The sequence below is a fragment of the Frieseomelitta varia genome, unplaced genomic scaffold (genome assembly GCF_011392965.1).
Source record: "Frieseomelitta varia isolate USP_RPSP 00005682 unplaced genomic scaffold, Fvar_1.2 scaffold_483, whole genome shotgun sequence".
NCBI classification, from domain to species: domain Eukaryota; kingdom Metazoa; phylum Arthropoda; class Insecta; order Hymenoptera; family Apidae; genus Frieseomelitta; species Frieseomelitta varia.
The window spans coordinates 537933-556047 of record NW_025110238.1 but is presented as its reverse complement, the minus strand read 5'-3'; the positions used below and the strand labels follow the sequence as shown (position 1 = coordinate 556047).

The 18115-nt window shown below is 37.5% G+C and overlaps 1 protein-coding gene across 1 annotated transcript in view; it reads left to right on the top strand.

Annotated features, from left to right (window-relative positions):
* Window positions 1-18115, top strand: part of LOC122532916 — a 329341-nt gene that overhangs the window by 293605 nt on the left and 17621 nt on the right. Inside the window, exon 6 of the mRNA XM_043662105.1 lies at window positions 5008-5097. Within this exon, the coding sequence (XP_043518040.1) occupies window positions 5008-5097 (90 nt within the window). The remainder of the gene's footprint in view (window positions 1-5007; window positions 5098-18115) is intronic.

Genomic DNA, 18115 nt, shown 5'->3' with positions numbered 1-18115 from the left:
AGAAAAAAGAGTACTTTTATTCTCGAAAATTATGAAAATTCAAACATCTCTAAAACCAGTGAAAAAAAAGTTTCTTTTTAATAACTTGATCAACTATGGTTTTGAAAATTGAAATTTTTTTCTTTTACAACGACTCTTTAAACCTTGCTGTACGATTTTCTTTTCTTTTGCTATTTTATTGAGCTTTAAACATTAGAATTAAATTACAAAACATTAGGATTTCTTGAATTTTTGTCGTTTAATCCTAACGTTCAAAGTTCAATAAAATGACTTAAAAAAAAATCGTACAGCAATTTTGAAGGATCGATGTAGAAGAGAAACTTCACTCTTCAAGACCATGACGAATTTAATCGTAAATAAAATTTTTCACTGTTTTCACAATTTTCACAATTTTTCTGAAACAAAATTACTACATAATATAAAAATGACTAAAGAAGGAAGAACGAATTCAAGATGTTTAGAACAGAAGCTTTACGCTTTAAACCAAATAGATTGTTATATGAAAGTACCGATAATATTTCATTTCAAATAATTGCAGACTCCAGGAAAACAGTTTGTATCTGCCAAAATAATGATGGTAACACGGTGATGAAATTTTTTTTTTAAGAAAGGTCGAAACGTCCTACAGAACACGTATTTTGCTTTCTTTTATATTCTACATGCTCAATAAAACATTATTATAAAATTCCACGAGTGCGCTCAGTTTTGCTCATCACTGTACGTACCAGCATCGTAGTTGGAAATTAGAAATCTTGGCGCTGACCACTCGATTCGAGCACGCAATAACAGGCGGTAATTAGATTAGTGGCAACTAATTGGTCGATAACTTGGTGGAAGCAAAGGTTGAACTCACATGCACGTGCGCAAATTGTCTTCAGGAATCGCTGACGGTTTTGAAGAAAACCTCTCGAAAGGAGGATATTAATATGAGAAAGAGATTTACAAGACTTCATTCGTACCAACAACGAGGAGGTGTAAAATTTTCCTACGTGTAGAGAAAACTGACGTTAGAAACACTATTTTCCAAACGTACCTTGTAATTTACTATCATTCATCATCTTCCTGCGTTAAACGAACCACTCTTACGGTGGCAATTTATTTCTCGAGAATTGGCCATTAATCGTGTACTTATGTAATGAAATTAAGAAATTAAGCGAGGTACGACTTCTGAATGATTCGAACATAGAATTGCACACGTGATGAAAATGCAACGTCGCGCGGAACAGCGTGATAAAATTTCGTAACAGAAGCAGCTGAGACAGAAATTAAGAATAATTTCTTTTTCCCTTCCTCGTGTCTTAATAACCTACCCATCTATCGAACACTCTTCGCGGAAGTTAGTCTTACGTAAGTACAATCAAAGGCGCACGGCGCCATCTCGACAATCGTTCGTTCAACACTTTTAAGTACAGTGACTGCGAAACTCTCGAATCGCGAACGCCGAGCACGTCTTAATGCGATTTCGGAGTGAGAGAAGCAAGGATCATTTACGCAAAGGAGCTGAGGAGTGAATTAAGACGTTGAAGCGGCCGCTGATCAACGACGTGAAGGAAATACACGCCAGTGCATCGCGTTCAACAGGCTGGATCATCGAAATCGCGTGCACCTGGTTCTCTCTTCCCCTTTCTCTTTTCCCTCGTGCGTGTTTTCTATTTCACTTTCATCCTCGATCTCGTCTTACTTGAGCTCGGCGATTTTTTTCCCCCTCCGATCGTTTTGCGACTTTCAGTTTTATGAGACGCTGATCGTCTCGCGGTCGCTTCTCTCTCACCGAGCGAAAGGAATCACGATCGTGTTTTTCTTACCCCGAACAGATTATTTCCATAAATTCTGCTGATTTTGCTAATTGTTAGATCCATCGGATTGCGAGGATGGAGAATTACGCTGATTTACATTCCTGGTTATTTTGTTCCACTTCCTCTCGTTTTTCACCTTCCCATAAAATATTATAAACTGCGAATGTTTGTCCATTTTTATGAAGAATTTAAAGCTTCAGAGTTGCACAGAATGCGAATTCGGTACTTGTATTTAAATATTTATTTTTATTTTTCGTCGTTTTATTTTGTTAAATGATACAGATAAATATAACACGTGGAGACATTCGAGCAGTTGTATTTCTTCCACGCGTTAGTTAGAATTGTCCACCGTTTGTTAGAATTTTGAATAAAAATTTCCACCTCAATACTGGAATAATAAGAAACAGAGGTTAGGTATGGGTTAAAAAGATCTGGATAGACGAAGCAAATTTTTATCCCGATTCTATTATATCCACTGATATTTATTTTATTTTTCTTCACATTTTTCTCTAATTTCAGTTTCTTTCTCATTTCTTTCTGTAAAATATATATATACTATATAATACATATATTTTACTATATATAATTTTATTATTATATAATATACACTTGTACAATTCGACGTTTATTGAAAAGCCTCTGCAGTTCGTCCGACTCGTTCGATAACTCGTATAGAATTCAATTGACTTCCATCTTTATTTCCAAGTGTCATTTATAGTCTTCAGATAGTACTCTTTTTTTTAGGGATTTCACAGGTCCTAGAAGATTCAAGGATTCTTTGTATATTTTATGTTTTATCCTTTAAAATGAATTTCATTCGTCCGACTTTCTTTACATTTCTACTTTCACATTTCCTCTAATCTCTTCTCATTCTTCGCCAATTTTTCCCGCTCGTTCGTCAGTCCACTTTTGCGATCCTCCGCAGGACAGGCGAGATAAACAACAGAAAAGTGAGAAGATTAGTAACAATGACGAACGAGTTCCATGAAAACGTCCAGTGATAAGTCGCTGACAAACCGTTACGATTCCTTCACCCGTTATCGTCGATGTTAGTCCTCATTGTTCACGAGCCCCAATTCAAGCTCCACCATAACTGTGATGCACTGGCTTCGTTGTCTAACTAGACGGCTACTTGTTATCGTCTCAGTGCAACGAGTTTGACCGTTGAAATTTGCGTGGTCTTTTCGCAATCGTACGAAACGCGATAATAAAAGAATCACAGGAAGCGTATAACTGATCTAACATTGTAGAATATTGCGCTTGGGTCTTGCAGTTGGTTGGAACTTTGCTCTCTGTTACTTGATATCGTGAAATTTACTTTTAAAAACATTCGCTAGTGTTAGATTATTGTTGATTCTGTTATGCGAGATATTTTCTCTTGATGGCAATGTTCTGAGGACTCTACAGATTTGCATTGAATTTAAAGTTAAAGATTCGTAGATCCTTTGCTCTTGAATGTAGAATATATAATCTGGAATTCGCAATTATCCTAAAATATCCGAAAAGGTATTAATATTTCAAAAATTCTAGAAACTTGGATCCGAGAACAGTCGACAAATTTTTTTAAGAGAACTAATGTTTCAAAAGTTTTAGAGATTTGGATGCAAGATTGATAGATCCTTTGTTCTCAGGTTTAAAGCCCATAATCTAAAGTTCTAAAGTGTTCAAAAATCTTTTGAAACACTCAATTTCGAAATTCAGATGTACGATTAGATTCAATTTTAGATCAGATTCAAAGTTAAAATCCAAGATTCACGATCGCGATCCCTGTAGTATCAAAAGTTTAGACCTACGGCATGATTCGTTCGACCGCCATCTTCCCAATTCGATTTACAGAAATCGGCTTGCAAAACACACCGACGAGTTAATCTCCGTTTAAAAGAAAGCAGGGATTAGCTAATTCGGTCTCGAGTTTCTTCTCGTTTCACCTTTCGACACGCGAGTGTGTCACCTTCGGCTGAGGATCGAACGATCGATGGCGAACGCCTCGATACACGCGACTCCTCGCCTACGAACGATCTATCCCGCAGCACTTCGATGCACTTTCTATTACTATTTCGCGCGACGTGGACAAATTAATTGCAGGCAATTAAGACAGCCGCGGTTTATGGTTTATTGTGGTTGGCTTCACGGTTAAATACGTGGCGGCAAAAAATCCCCTAGGAAAGTACCGCTACGTAGGCAACGGCGGCGAGATTCGAATCGCGGAATGGGAACGCGCCAGCCCAGCCGAACCAACGAACATCGCGTCGATGATTTAAGCATCGCGGAATTGTTTATGCACCGGCCAATTGCTGTTGAATTTCGATGCTGGTGTTTTATTGTGCTTTCGTGATCGTGCAGCGTGATAAATTCGTACGCTCGGAGGGGAAAGGTTCTGATCTTTCGTTACCCAGCGGATATTCGATCGGGGAATTTTTCGATGAGGAGAAATTACGGAGTAAATTAGACGCGACTTTTTTTTCTCTCTCTCTTTTTTTTTCTTGTGTAATTTCTTGCTCGTGTATGTTCGAGGAATCTTCTGTATGTTCTCTAGAAAGAAATACGGATCTACACAATTACATGTTTGATTCTAATGTCACTGCGTCGACGTAAATTGCGATTGATTGCGGATTTTAGGTGATAGTTAGGCTTTTTCACTGTGAAATTAACCTTTCGCAGATATCATATTTATCTTTTCTATTCATAATCTATTCATCTATTCTTTTCTATTTATATTCTATTCATAATCAGGCTTTTTCACTATGAAATTAACCCTTTCGCAGGTATCATATTCATGTTTTTGCCCGACTCTTCAGAGTCGCAAACAACCACGGAGCGCAAGTGAAACTTCCGTCCAATTTTGCGCGAAGTTGTACGAGCCATAGCACGCGAAGCTCCGAAGTCAACGGAGTTGGGTACGGGTTTTGCGATAGGTCAGTTGGCATCGGGAGCAAGCGGGTACCGGTGAAAACAATTCCCTTCGGTTTTCGTATCGGGGTTGGGAAAGTTATCCGATATCCTTTCCACGGGTGGATCGCGGTCATATTTGTGCAACTGTCACCAGAAGGGACACTTTATGTAAATCTCAGCTATAGCGTCATATCGGATTACCGAAATCTGCCGGTGTACGATTCCGTTCGTCGATTGAGATACAAATGCGATCCTCGCTGAGATCGGATTCGTAAAGGATGCGGGAGTAACGAGATCCCCCTGTTGTCTCCTGTTTCAGGAACGAAAAAGAGAGTGGACGACGTGGTAGCGCCCAGGACCATTCACGACATACCGGAACACGTTCTCACGTGCGGCCTCACGCTTCCCGGTAAGTGTCTTGAAATGTCTAAATGTCTGTGTGAAATTTCGAGAAATGTCTTTTTGACAAATTCTTTGTATTCTGTCTGATCCGACAAATGGACCATTTTTCGTTGATGTATGTTTCATTATTTATATGGGAGTAGAGTCTTTTATCTTGAGATATCGAAGCGTTTGCACTTTACATTTGGCAAGATAGAAAGTTCGAGTTCATTAGGACAAACGAATATTTTAATATTTGAACGATTGCTTGTAAACAAAATATAGATACCACTTTCGAAATAACGATGAAGTTATTATAATAACATTATTATAAAATTATATAAAAAATATATATAAAAATTATTAAGAATAACAGAATGCGCGTTTTATCCATCGTCATAGAGTACCGAACGATTTTTCTACAACTATCAAAATGACCAATTTGTTAATTTTTGTTTGATATTCTATGAAAAAAGTGTGTACGTTTTCAAAGACTTGAATGATTCTCCGTGAAATACATAAATAAAAGCTCTGGCTATTATAAAATATTATAAAGATTTTTTGTTCCTTTTACTGTAACTTTTCTCTGACGGAAAATTTTATGGTTTAGTCGTCGGTAGTTAAATCTTCCCTCTTCCCTTTTCACAATTCGTTCAATGCTTCGTGCTTTCGTAGACATCATCGTCAGAAATGAAATCGTAAAACAATTCCTAAAGTGTTACATCCAAGTCTCTCCAAGTCGTAACACTGTTCCAATTCACAAACGAACGTGTCACCATCCATCTACCGATTTATTCGTGAAAAATTTCCATTAAGCTTGAGGCTCGCGACACGCTGTCTTCGCGGGAGGATAACGCGCGTTGACCACGGAGGAATATGCGGAAGCCGGGACACACCCACTCGCCACGTGGGCCTTTAAAACCTGGTTCACACGCCTCCGCATCCTCGGCAATCGTGCCTGTTTACGTGCTCGAGGACGCTTCTCGCCGCGATACACCGCAGTCCTTTCTTCCTCACCTCGCGCGTCCTGTTTGCCCTTTTCCTCTCTCTCGCCGATCTCTAACTGTATTCTGGTCCGCGCCGGCACTTTGTCAACGATTAACCGACCACGGGATAAAGGTGTCCGCGCGCTGGCTTTCCTGAAAGGAGCGCGTTGTAGTACTGGAGAAGGAAGACACGTGGGTCGAAGCGGAGAGCCGAGATAGCGGTCGGCTTTTCGAGAGGAAGTTGACTTACTTAGTCGGAGTGGGACGCTCGGTTATGTCGTTCGCGAGGGGGAGGATGGTCTCTTTGCAAGGGGACGCTTTCAAAGAGGGTTAGACAGCAGGGTGACGAGGGTTTTACACTTTGAAGGGAATCTTGGCGAGCACTTTTTTACTGTGGTAATTCGTCTGGGGAAAAGAGATTGGAGATAACAGTCGAATATTAGGACTAATATACACGTTGGAATTTTTCGATCTAGAAAACTTCATCGTTTATCTTTTTTCTTTCTTCGATTTATTCACATCGATGTGAGATCAATGAAAAACTCTTTGGAGTCGTATTTTCGTAGGTGTCATATTTACATATCGACACAAAGTAGCTCAAAAACAATTTATACACGCATAAAAAAAAAAAAATCTCAACTGCATTTCGGATATAACATGGAATCGATGCTTGAATACTACGTTAAATACTACAAGTCTACTTCTTCTTTACTAAAACTCGTTTGTCAAACCATTTTGAGTTAATTAGTACACAGTCTTGTTATATTTGTAGGACTTTGGTAAAAGATGGTTGTTTATTTAAAGTTAAAAAATAAGAAATTTTGTTTAATGGTGATTTAAAATTATTTTACACTGTTCTCTCTTCATATTTATATCGCTAGATTCTCACTCTGTTCTCTCTGACTTCTCGAATCTCACTCTGTTCTTCTTCCTCATCTCTGCACAAAATTCGTCATTCATACACACATACACACAAACGCATCCATACCCTTAATATCTTAAATGCTAGGCCTGGAGGGCTAGCCATAAACATTCCCAAGTCCTAGGCCTAACTTTCTCTATAGTACGCCACTTGAGACATCTAGTTACAATTGTTGGGCACTGAAGAAAGTTCTGGGCCTTTCCCACATATTTGTATTTCATTTTTTTTTTTTTTTTTTTTTTATATGGAGGTTTAGCGTCGCATCGACTACGAGGTCTTTAGCGACATGTTGAAATTGTCTCTTTATAACTGGTCTAGTAGTTGGGTCTCCTTTAAGTAGTTGATAACGTTTTTTTTTTTGTTGTTTCTGGCAGGTTAGAGCGGTATTTTGGTTTAATCCGTATTTACTTCTTATGTTTCGGTATTTTCTGCATTCATGTAACAGGTGCTGGGTGGTGATTTGTTGGTTGCAGGTGTTGCAGAAAGGTGGTTCTGTTTTGCTTAGGAGGTATTCGTGTGTGATNTTTTGGTTCTATTTGTCGTAGTCCAAATTCTGTTCCATTCTTCTCTTTCCGCTTTGGTCGTTGAAGCTAGTAGGTCTTGGTGTGGGATTGGGATGTTGGTTTCTTTTGTTTGGTCTGTTGTTGCTTCTTTGGCTAAGGAGTCGGAGTCATTTTCATTTCCTTCAATTCTTTGGTGTGACGGGATTTGTATTTCATTTATTCACACTTCACCTCTCAAACCACATACTTCTCAGACTATTCTATAGTATGTATATACTTCTTCGACCACTCTATAAAATATAGGATTTCATTTACTTGAGATTGTTTAAAGATTTCATCGTTCGCAGCCGTTGACACGCAATTACTTACTGCTCGAGCGATCGCCCAATAGGAATAGCGAAATGCCTTTCGTTCGCTTTTTTAAAAACCATCGCGGCTGGTTTATGCAGGCCGTCGGTTTCGATATCGTCGGCATTCAGCTGGGTTTCCACGGGCACGACTACTCGGCGATCGTTTCACGTGCGCGCGTCCATTCCCTTCCTCTTTTGGAACGCATAATTTCCTCGCATTCCAGCGTTTCCCTCTCGCCGATGTTCTCTCCGGCGAGCGTTTGTTAAAGAGCAGGAATCGCCGGCTAATGCGACTAATTCGAAAAAGAAAACGTCGTAACCGTACTTTCTCGTGATCTTTATTAAACGTCGCGCGGATCTCTCTCTCTCTCTCTCTCTCTCTCTTTCTCTCTCACTCTCGTAGTTCCACCTTTTCAGTCTCTTACTGAAAATATCACAACGACGCTTCCTTCATTCTTTCTTTTTTTTTTTTTTTTTTTCTTTTCACTCCGAGCTTTCTCTTCGTAGGCGCGTTCTCCTCCACTCTTCGTTCTTTCTTGCCGCGCGAAAAAGAAAGAGGATACTTCCTATTCCTCCTGTCTCGTCGGAGGCAATCCCACAGCCGACTGTGCCCCCTCGTTGTTTCACCGTTCTTCAACGGCGAGCAAAATGAAAACGGGACATTCGACTCGAAAGACCTGAGAGAGAAGAGAAGGCAGAAAGGGACGCGCGGAATTCAATTTTAACGAAACGTCTCCGTGAAACGGTGTCCGTGCCTCTCCTTTGAGGAAGACTCGCGTGCCTCCTCGTGCGCGCCGAGAAGAAACTCATTGAGACTCGCACAGAGACGCTCAGAGGCTCGTTGCATTTGCAAGAGGATCCTTCGGAGAATTTCAAGGTTCATATTGTACGGACAGCGTGACGTGACTCGCATCGAAGGAGCAGAATAGGCAGAATTGTTTTTGCTGGTTTGTTCTGCGAGAGAGTCGAGAGAGTCCTAGGCCTGTAATCTTCCGTCGTTCGCGAGCAATCGTTTTACCGTGTTATTAATCGATCTGGCAACGCGAGCAGCAAAAACGGGGCTACGCGTTCGAATCTTTCTTCCTTCTTTTTTCAACGCGCGAACAATTACACCGTCGCCGGTAGCGTAGAAAGTAAAAGACCACGCGGGCCAAAAATCTGCGAACGAGTGAAAGGAAACGCGATTTAACGTCTGAGTTATGACGACTGTTCTTCGTGTGCGTGTTCTGTGGTTAAGTAAATTGTGCGAATATCGAATAAAGTAAACTGAGATGGATCACTGAAATTGTTAGAGATTGTCGTAGAGAACGATTGAAGTTTGATTGGAAGTTCAAAGTTGTCAGACAATAGATTTAGGATTCTTGAGAATCCAAGTTTCGAACTGTAGAGCCAAGTCGCTGATACGTGTTTTCGCTTAACTACTTTAATTATTAAAATATTAGTCACGATCCAACGTTATAGATTTTAAATCTTCAGGTCCGTGAATCTTGGAAACTTTGAATCCAAACTTTTGTTACAGCACTAATTTTGAGAGAATGAATCGATGGAACTTGGTGCTTAACCTTGAATATTCTTGAAACTCCATTGTTCTTAAATTAATCTCATAGTACTTTAAAATTCTATTCAGTATTCCCTAGACGTTCTTTTCCAATCCTCTGTGAAAAGAGGTTTCTTTGTTGCTGCGCGAGCTAATCGTACAATTAGCCAACTTGGTGTCAATTACTAGTGTTTTTTAATAAACATCTCAACTCTATTTCCTGCGTGTTCTTCCGGCAGCTCGCCACTCGTATCTTTCTTTTTTCTCTCCCTTTTCCTCTATAATCGGCTTCTCTTACTTAATTAAACGCGAGCATTTCCGGCGTGCAAGAATTTCGCACGACTTATTTGTCATCCTACGACGTAGTTCGCACGCTTCCTCGTTCTCATGCAAAAATTATCGCACGATTACACGCTATTTTCTCCCCTATTCACGTGCCATTATATGTTTCATCAGAGTGTTATTATCAGACTTGCGGATTTTTATGCAAAATCATATTTTTGAATAAGAAACACCGAGCTTGAATAGAAAATTGTTTTATATATCGAATATTATATATTTTTATATATTTTTATTTTATATATTTACATATATATAAATTATATATTTTATCTATTATTTTTTCTTATATATTTTATATATTTTTATTTTATATATTTACATATATATAAATTATATATTTTATCTATTATTTTTTCTTATATATTTTATATATTTTTATTTTATATATTTACATATATATAAATTATATATTTTATCTATTATTTTTTCTTATATATTTTATATATTTTATTTTATATATTAGTTGCATTCGATTTCCCATAAATGTATAAAAATATGCAGTTATTACGTTCGATTTGTTAAACGTCAGATATTCCTAACCTAAAGATGTTAAATTAGATTTAAGTTAATTTTAGATTTTTTGGAATATCTACATTTCTGTTTATTTTGGGAATAAGAATACGTAATCGAGTCTATTGTTGCATCGTGAAAAATATCAATAAATTTTTCGCTGACAGCGTGCGTACAAATTGTAATGTTCTTCCGAAACTTCCATCGAAAATTCATTCGTCGCCGATTATCCAGTCGAGGACACTCGCTCGTTCAAAAGAGGCGGGTTGAGCAGGAAAAAGAAGAACTCGATCGCAATCAGAGTTCGACAGAGAGAATCGATCGAGGTTACGAAGTGTCTGTTTATAATAAATGTCGAATTTCAAATAAAGGTTTCAAATAAGCTCAAAATAATTTTAGGCTTTCTTTCAAGCTTCATCGATGCGACTATGACAATGACTATCATTTCGTAATATATTTTGTATGATCAGTTTTTTAAAGCTTGATAGTTTCGAAAATTGTATATGACAATTGTAAATAATAAATTTTATATAATTACATAGTACATAAATAACGTTATAATTGCAGTGAGAAGCATAATTTTATCATTGGCAGTGAAACATTGTCGATAATTTCGTGAAGATACAATAGATCTTACAATGATCCGCTTGGTCTCGTTTTGAAGCGTGAAGCTTGACAGTTTGACAGTCGTTAGTTTATTAGATATTGTTCCAAATTTAACAAATGCCACAACTTTAGAGATTTGCACGTTTTTGCTCTATAGTAGAGAAAATCACGAAGGAGGAAACAAAGTTTTCATTTTCTCATTTCCTCTTATTCAGTAAATTTATTCGATTCTGATCAACTCGTGAAAGCAACTGTGAGACCAAACCGTAATTTGATATGTCAAACGTTGTTAGAACAATGTCCAGCTGTAATTAAAGTGAAATTAATGTTTGATGTAGTGTTTGCATTGCAGCATTTTGCACAGTGTCCTCATTATATTAATGATATTATAAGATATTAAAATAAATAAGTGTAAACAAATAAGTGAAAAACGCAGCAAAAGTGGAGCAAAAACGGAGGAAATCTCTGAAGAAACTTTGTTTTTTTTTTTTTTCTTTATCAGTCCCCCGCACACTTTAAAACTTTCCATATAGAAATTTCAAACACCCTGCACGCAGAATAAATTTCCACAAGCGTTCTAATACCGTCACGAACGCCAGAACGTTTTCTCGCTCGGAGGCGTTCGAAAGATCGCGAAACGCGCCTCCAAACACGCCCTCTGCGATTCGCTCTGATTTTCACCACTGGCTGGCAAACCATAGCCTTTCGTCGCGCGATTAAATCGAATCACCCGTCCGAAGGCCGCTTCATACGACTTATTAGTATTTCGTTGCCGTTTCCTGTCCAATTAGGGACAGCTGTTTGTAAATTACATCTGCTCGCGGGAGAAATCTCGCCGATCGCGCGATCTGTCATTCGATGATGACGAATGAAACGACGAGAAAGAGTGTTGGAGGGGGTGTTGAACGACAGCGATAAGAAACGCGAGCCAAGTTGAACGATTAGAAATTGATGGTAGGGATAATTGGCAATGGGCGGTTTCAATATCGATGGTAATATCGAATCGGTGAGTTAGGAGAGAGATTAACGTTTTCACTTTTCGTTCGAGTTGTCTACTGCGTTATTTACGATTTCGAATCCTGATTCGGTCGAACGCTCGATCTACGATCTTTCAATTCGATCGATCGATCCTTCAAGTTTTCAATTACGAAGTCTGTCAGTAATATTTAAGGGGGTATATTCTAGTGTGAAGTGCGTGTTTTTTTTTTAACTTTGTTAGGGAATTTTTTTGCAAAGAAATTATTATACTTTCTGCAGTCAAATTGGCAAGGTTTATTTGTACATATTTCAGCGATGTTTCAAAATTTTTTGGGACAAAAAACGTTAAAATTAGTGGCATTGCATACTCTCAAACATAGTCGCTTTTAAAAAAAAGTCGTTTCACGGTGTCCATAATTCCGGCCATTCTGCTTGTCGGAAATAAAAAAAACGTGAATATTCCTTAATTAATATGAGTTTGGTTATAGCAGGTACCAAAACAAAAGAAAAAAGTCGGTAATTAAGAAAGTAGCGATACTTTGAAATTCGATTATTGATTTTTGCAGGTTTTTGTTAAACTTCAGAAGCCTAAAAAAATATAAAAAATAAAATTTTTTGGTTGATTCTGATAGAGGCTATAGTCACACATGTACTAAATGCGTATTTTGAGTCAATTGGTCAAGTAGATTTTGAGATATCATGGACATCGTTCTGAAAAACATAGTTTCCAGAAATATACCTTTAAAGTTTAGTATTGCAGCTGGTCGTCGCGTCTTTCAAACATCCATAACTTCATTAATTTTAGGAATTTACATGTTACAGAGATTTATTTTTGAAATTATGTTCTTTAAGAATATGCAAAAAAAGATGAAGTCGATTTTTTTCAAAAGTTCATAAATGGCGTGTATATGTATGTGAGATATTGTTCCTTCTTTCTTTTGTATTTTATTGTAAGTTCATTTTATAAATTAGACTAAATAAATATAGAAATACAAATAACAGAATAAATAAACATAAATGTAATTTATATTTTCGTTTTGAGTCTGTATCTTTGTGGTTGTAATTTGATGAAATATTTGATAACAATAAAATTTCTAATTACTAGTGCAATTCCGCACATCAGGAGATGAAAAACTATATAGCTAATTGAAATTCATGCATAAATAAGAGTCGATTAATCTTCCCTATATTATCAAGAGCATGATTTTCTCTCCAAACTTCTTAGATGAGCATTAATTATTACAATTGTAACATCGTACCAGACGCAAACTAAAGGCACGTGCTTTCCAATTTTCAAACTAGAGAATTTAAATGTAAAATTCGAATTGCGTGACACTGTAATTTTTTGTTCCTTTTTTCAATCCGAGGCCGTAATTCGTACCACGAGCGTGACTCGTTATATTTTAAAGTCAGCCAAAATTTAGCTCAGAGATAAATGAAATCGATATAAATATCTATATTACTTCTACAGTAAAGTATTTCCACTTGTATCAGTCTGGCAACTTTACAATTCACTACGCTGTTATTATAAATCGACCAGAGTATCCCATTACTTATAAACGACGGTGTAGAACGACGAAGCGATTAATAGTTAGGAACAAAGATTATGTTTATTAGCAGAATTCACGTGAGAGATATTTATCGGACCTATTCTTGCCGATCTACCAAAAGGAAGTACAGGTTTCATCAATGTAGCAGGTTGTTGATTATCCGTGAACTTTTTAGCAACGATAGAACATCGTGGAGAGCGGGGTTCATTGGTGGATTATCGAAGTCGCCGGGTCAACGGCTCCGCAAACATCTTTATTGTCGAACGAGCGAGCGTAAAGAGCGGGCCGCTTTCACGTGCAACTTCCTTCGGCTAAATTACGCGCTCGTGTGTTCGAGCATGAATTAAATGATTTAGCTTGATCCGTGTTTGAGCTAGTGGAGCAGCCAACAGGTCCTACCCTTTTCTGGAGAATCGCTTCCGCCATCGTTGCTCCCAATTGACGAACAGTAGAGTGCAAAATCCTCGATTTTACGTCAAACGGGATTTTATTCAATAAGCAGTGAATTATAAAATAATTACAACCGAGGCGTTGAAGACGATACTGTGTCACGTTGAATTTTTTGCAGATACGAATGAATGGTTAAAAGTATTTTTAAGAAACAGAATTTTTATGTTATATTTGCCCGAGTGAAAAATTAAATGTGCATGAAATGAAAATATTTAGTAATATTGTAATATTTCAAGGTACAAATGCTAAAAATATTTTTAGTTATATTTACTCGAGTAAAGAATTAAATATGCATGAAATAAAAATATTTAGTAATATTGTAATAATGTAATATCGTAATATTGTAATATTATTATTTAGTAATATTTCAAGGTACGAATGCTTGAAAAATATTTTTAAAAAACTAAATATGTGTGAAATGAAAATGTTTAACAAGGGCAATTCACTTTTAGGTCTAACTTCTCAATTAATCCGCGTCAAGTTAATTTATCTCGTCGACTTCGTTTCGACTCTGGTCCTCAAAAATCCATTGAATTTTTAATCCGTTCTTTCTTTCGAGAAAACGACGAATACAGTGCAGTACCTGCTGCGATCGAACCGCAGCGCTTGAAAGGAATATTTCGCCTTAGAATGTAACGTCATCCAGAATGAATCGCGCGCCGAAAGACACACTCAGTCGAGTACTCTGGCATCTCGCGTGGGTGAACCACATAGTTCGCGAGACTTTAGAAAATATCCGCCGGTCGCGAATAATTTATCAAACGCGGGGATCGACGAAAATTTACGTCCCCCATTGCGGATAAAGACGAGTTATGATAATGGCCACGCCATTTATGCAACGAACAAGCATTAGACTAATTACCTATGCATGGTTTGCGGTACACGGTTCATTGTGCTGACCGCGGACAGCGATAATTAAAGACCTTTTCACGGTCTGCTCGTTATTAGCTTTGGCTCGTTACCGTTCAATTTACGATTGGGACTCGAATGGACTTTTTTTCAATCGAAGATATATATGCAATGCTCATTGCATTGAATTATGATGCTTGATCACGAGGAAAAGAAAAAAAAATTTCATCGTCAGAGGCATTCCTGCCTTGACACCATAATTTGCAAGCAACAAGCCGCAAAATTTTACCCTTCAAGTTACAATCTAACAGAATTTAAATATATAACATTGACACGAAAGAAGTTTTAACTTCTTTCATAGAAGTTAATTACGAAGAAATATATAATTATAGGTGTATCGATTGTTTGTTACATTTTAGAAAGACTGCAAGTTAACAGCACTAATAAATTTTCTTACGTGATATTAACAAATACAGTTTCACATCGACAATATGTAAATCAATCGACACGTAATTAAAAATGTTGATCAAGTAGAAAAACATTGACACGAAAGAAGTTTTCTTTCATAAAAGTTAATTACGAAGAAAAATATAATTATAGGTGCATCGGTTGTTTGTTACATTTTAGAAAAATTGCAAGTTAACAGCACCAATAAATTTCCTTGCGCGACATTAACAAGTACAGTTTCACACCGACAATATGTAAATCAATCGACATGTAATTAAAAATGTTGATCAAGTAGAAAAAACGATCAGGTACTGACCTACCTGTCGGTTAATTAAAACGACGATTAAATCGTAGTCGTCGAAAAGTGAACTGAAAAGTTCAACAACTCGTTGAGTCGGAAAACCGATCGAAAGGAAGAAGAGAAAGGGGAAGAAGCGGAAAGGAGGAGCCGATAGTAGGCTCGCGATTTAACCGCATGACCGAGACGGAACATTGTAATTTTCGATACTCGATAATCACACGGATTTCGGGCGTCGTTTCAGGTGGCGCACGCCTCGGCTACGTGAGCAATTACGCGCGGAACAGAACCCTCCACGGTTCCGAGCAAGTTATGTACCGTTTACATAGCCAGAATTCAGGGTACGACCCAGATCCCAAGCCGCTGTCCGGCTAAGGTTTCGCCGAGGCCAATCGATAATTCTTCGCCGGCGGATCGATGCGCCTCGCCCGTATCCATCGCCATTATTCGTCGCGTGAATTTTCCACGCTGTTAATCGCTACTGTGGGAAAAACGTGCATCGAGAAAGTTGCTATCGCGTGCTAGATTTTTCATCGATAAACTTTTTTCCGGTTTCGGCAAGCGGATGGAAGGTTGAATTGCTTGGGGGAGGTGGATGAACGATCGAATTAATAGGACGAAGAAGAGTTAAAAACGATGAGTTTAATTTATTCTGTCGAATGTCGAATAGTTTTGCAATTTTTCTTGCATGAAATCAATCGTTTTTTAGCTTTCAATATGCAGATGGATTTCAGTTCTGCTCTTTTTTGTAATTACCAGAAATATGAAACTTTTGACTTTTATTTATTGACTTTTAAAATTGTGTAATATATAACAAACGTCATTGTGCATTATGTGTATAAATTTAAACGATGAGTTTCGAGTCAATTTTTACCAAATAGTATGTCCTATAATCTTTCTTGTATAAAATGAATCGTTTTTTTAACTTTTAATTATAACTCGTAATTTAACAAGTGGATTTCAGTTCTGTTTCCTTCGTGATTACCCGAAATGTCACACTTTTATCACGTAAAATTTTTATCTTTGTCGTGTTTAATTATATAATGTATAATATATATTGTTACAGTATATTATAATTACGTTATAATCACACCAGTGTATATAATGTATTATAATGTATAATACACATTATATAATATATATCTATTCATTTTCATATGAAATCAATTACAATCATTTACAAAATGTTACGTTTAAGTGAGAACAATTTAACAGAAAAGTTTCTAAAAATGGGAAACATTCTTAAAAATATTATTTGGAAAGGAGACATTATTATAGCACAGATATTTTCTACATTGTATCAAGGTGTGTACAAAAATTGTATTAATCATGATCTATCTATTTAGTTAAACATTTCAGACTCGTGCATCTAGTTAGCACAACAAAATGCAAGTCATATTTTTAAAGTGAAAACAGACAACTCGTACGGACACTCGCTCGAACCTTCAATTCAAACTGACCTCGTCATGCGTTGCTGAATCGTACGTGGGACTATCATCTAATTAATCACGCGTTGGCGTGTATACGCGCTTTCGTTCAATTATTCATGTCTCTCGAGGAAGTGTCGAGAGGCGTCGAACGCTCGAGTAGTAGAGCCTCGGCCGCTCTAAACGCTCGAGAAATTATCGAGAATATCTGATCAATCAGCGGCGCGATGCGGCGCGCGAGGATCAATTGGATCGAACCCGCTTGGTTTTGTACCGAGCCGATCGCAGAATAATCGGCGAATTAATCAAACGAATTATCGCGCGATCGGGGATTCTATTACTCAGATCGTCTCGTTGCCACGTTACGGGTCTCATTGTCGGCCGGTCGATCTCTCTAGTCGACCGGATGAAGAATGAAATCGTCAGCCTTGAACTGCTTAATGAGACAGCCTCTGTGTCAATAATACACATTCCGCTTGCAATCGTTGTTTCGATCTTGAATCTTTTTTTTTTTTTTTTTTTTTTTTAAACGGACCATTTTGTGCTTCACTCGCGAAATTCTTCTTGTCGCTGGTTTTCGCACCTTGGCTGTTTCCCACGGGTTTTTTTTTCTTTTTTCTTTCTTTCGACTGATTGTGAGCAAAGAGACTTTTAAATATTAATTTTTCAACACGTTGACCAAGCTATTTCGCGGAATTGATCTCTGCAAATACGCGCGCTCGAGGAATGGCGTGAAATGAACAACCGGTCCCCCGGGGGTCAGTAACCGTGATCGTAAACACTCACGATCAGCTGACGAGACGTCTGTCTTTAAGATCACAAGTGTTCCGAGAAATACACATTACGGTACTCTGATGACCAGTTGATGTAAGTACGCAAATATAAACGCGCACTTTCGATGCCTGGCACGATGACTAACTCTCTCCGGTTTGGTAACACTTACAGGAGACCATTGACACATTGACAATTCTCAAAGGAATCTACATAAACTCGCTTTAATATCTACGAATCTCAAGTAAATTTTATTAAATCTACAATCCAAATAAGAAATTCGAACGCGTAATAACTCGGACACACAAAGTACATTAAATTTTATTAAATCTATAACCCAAAAATACAAATGAAAAATTAGAACGCGTAGCTAGTAACTTGGACACACAAGGTACATCAAATTTTATTGAATCTACAGTTCAAAAATACAAATAAAAAATTGGAACGCGTAACTAGTAACTTGGACACACAAAGTACATCAAATTTTATTAATTCTATAATCCAAAAATACAAATAAAAA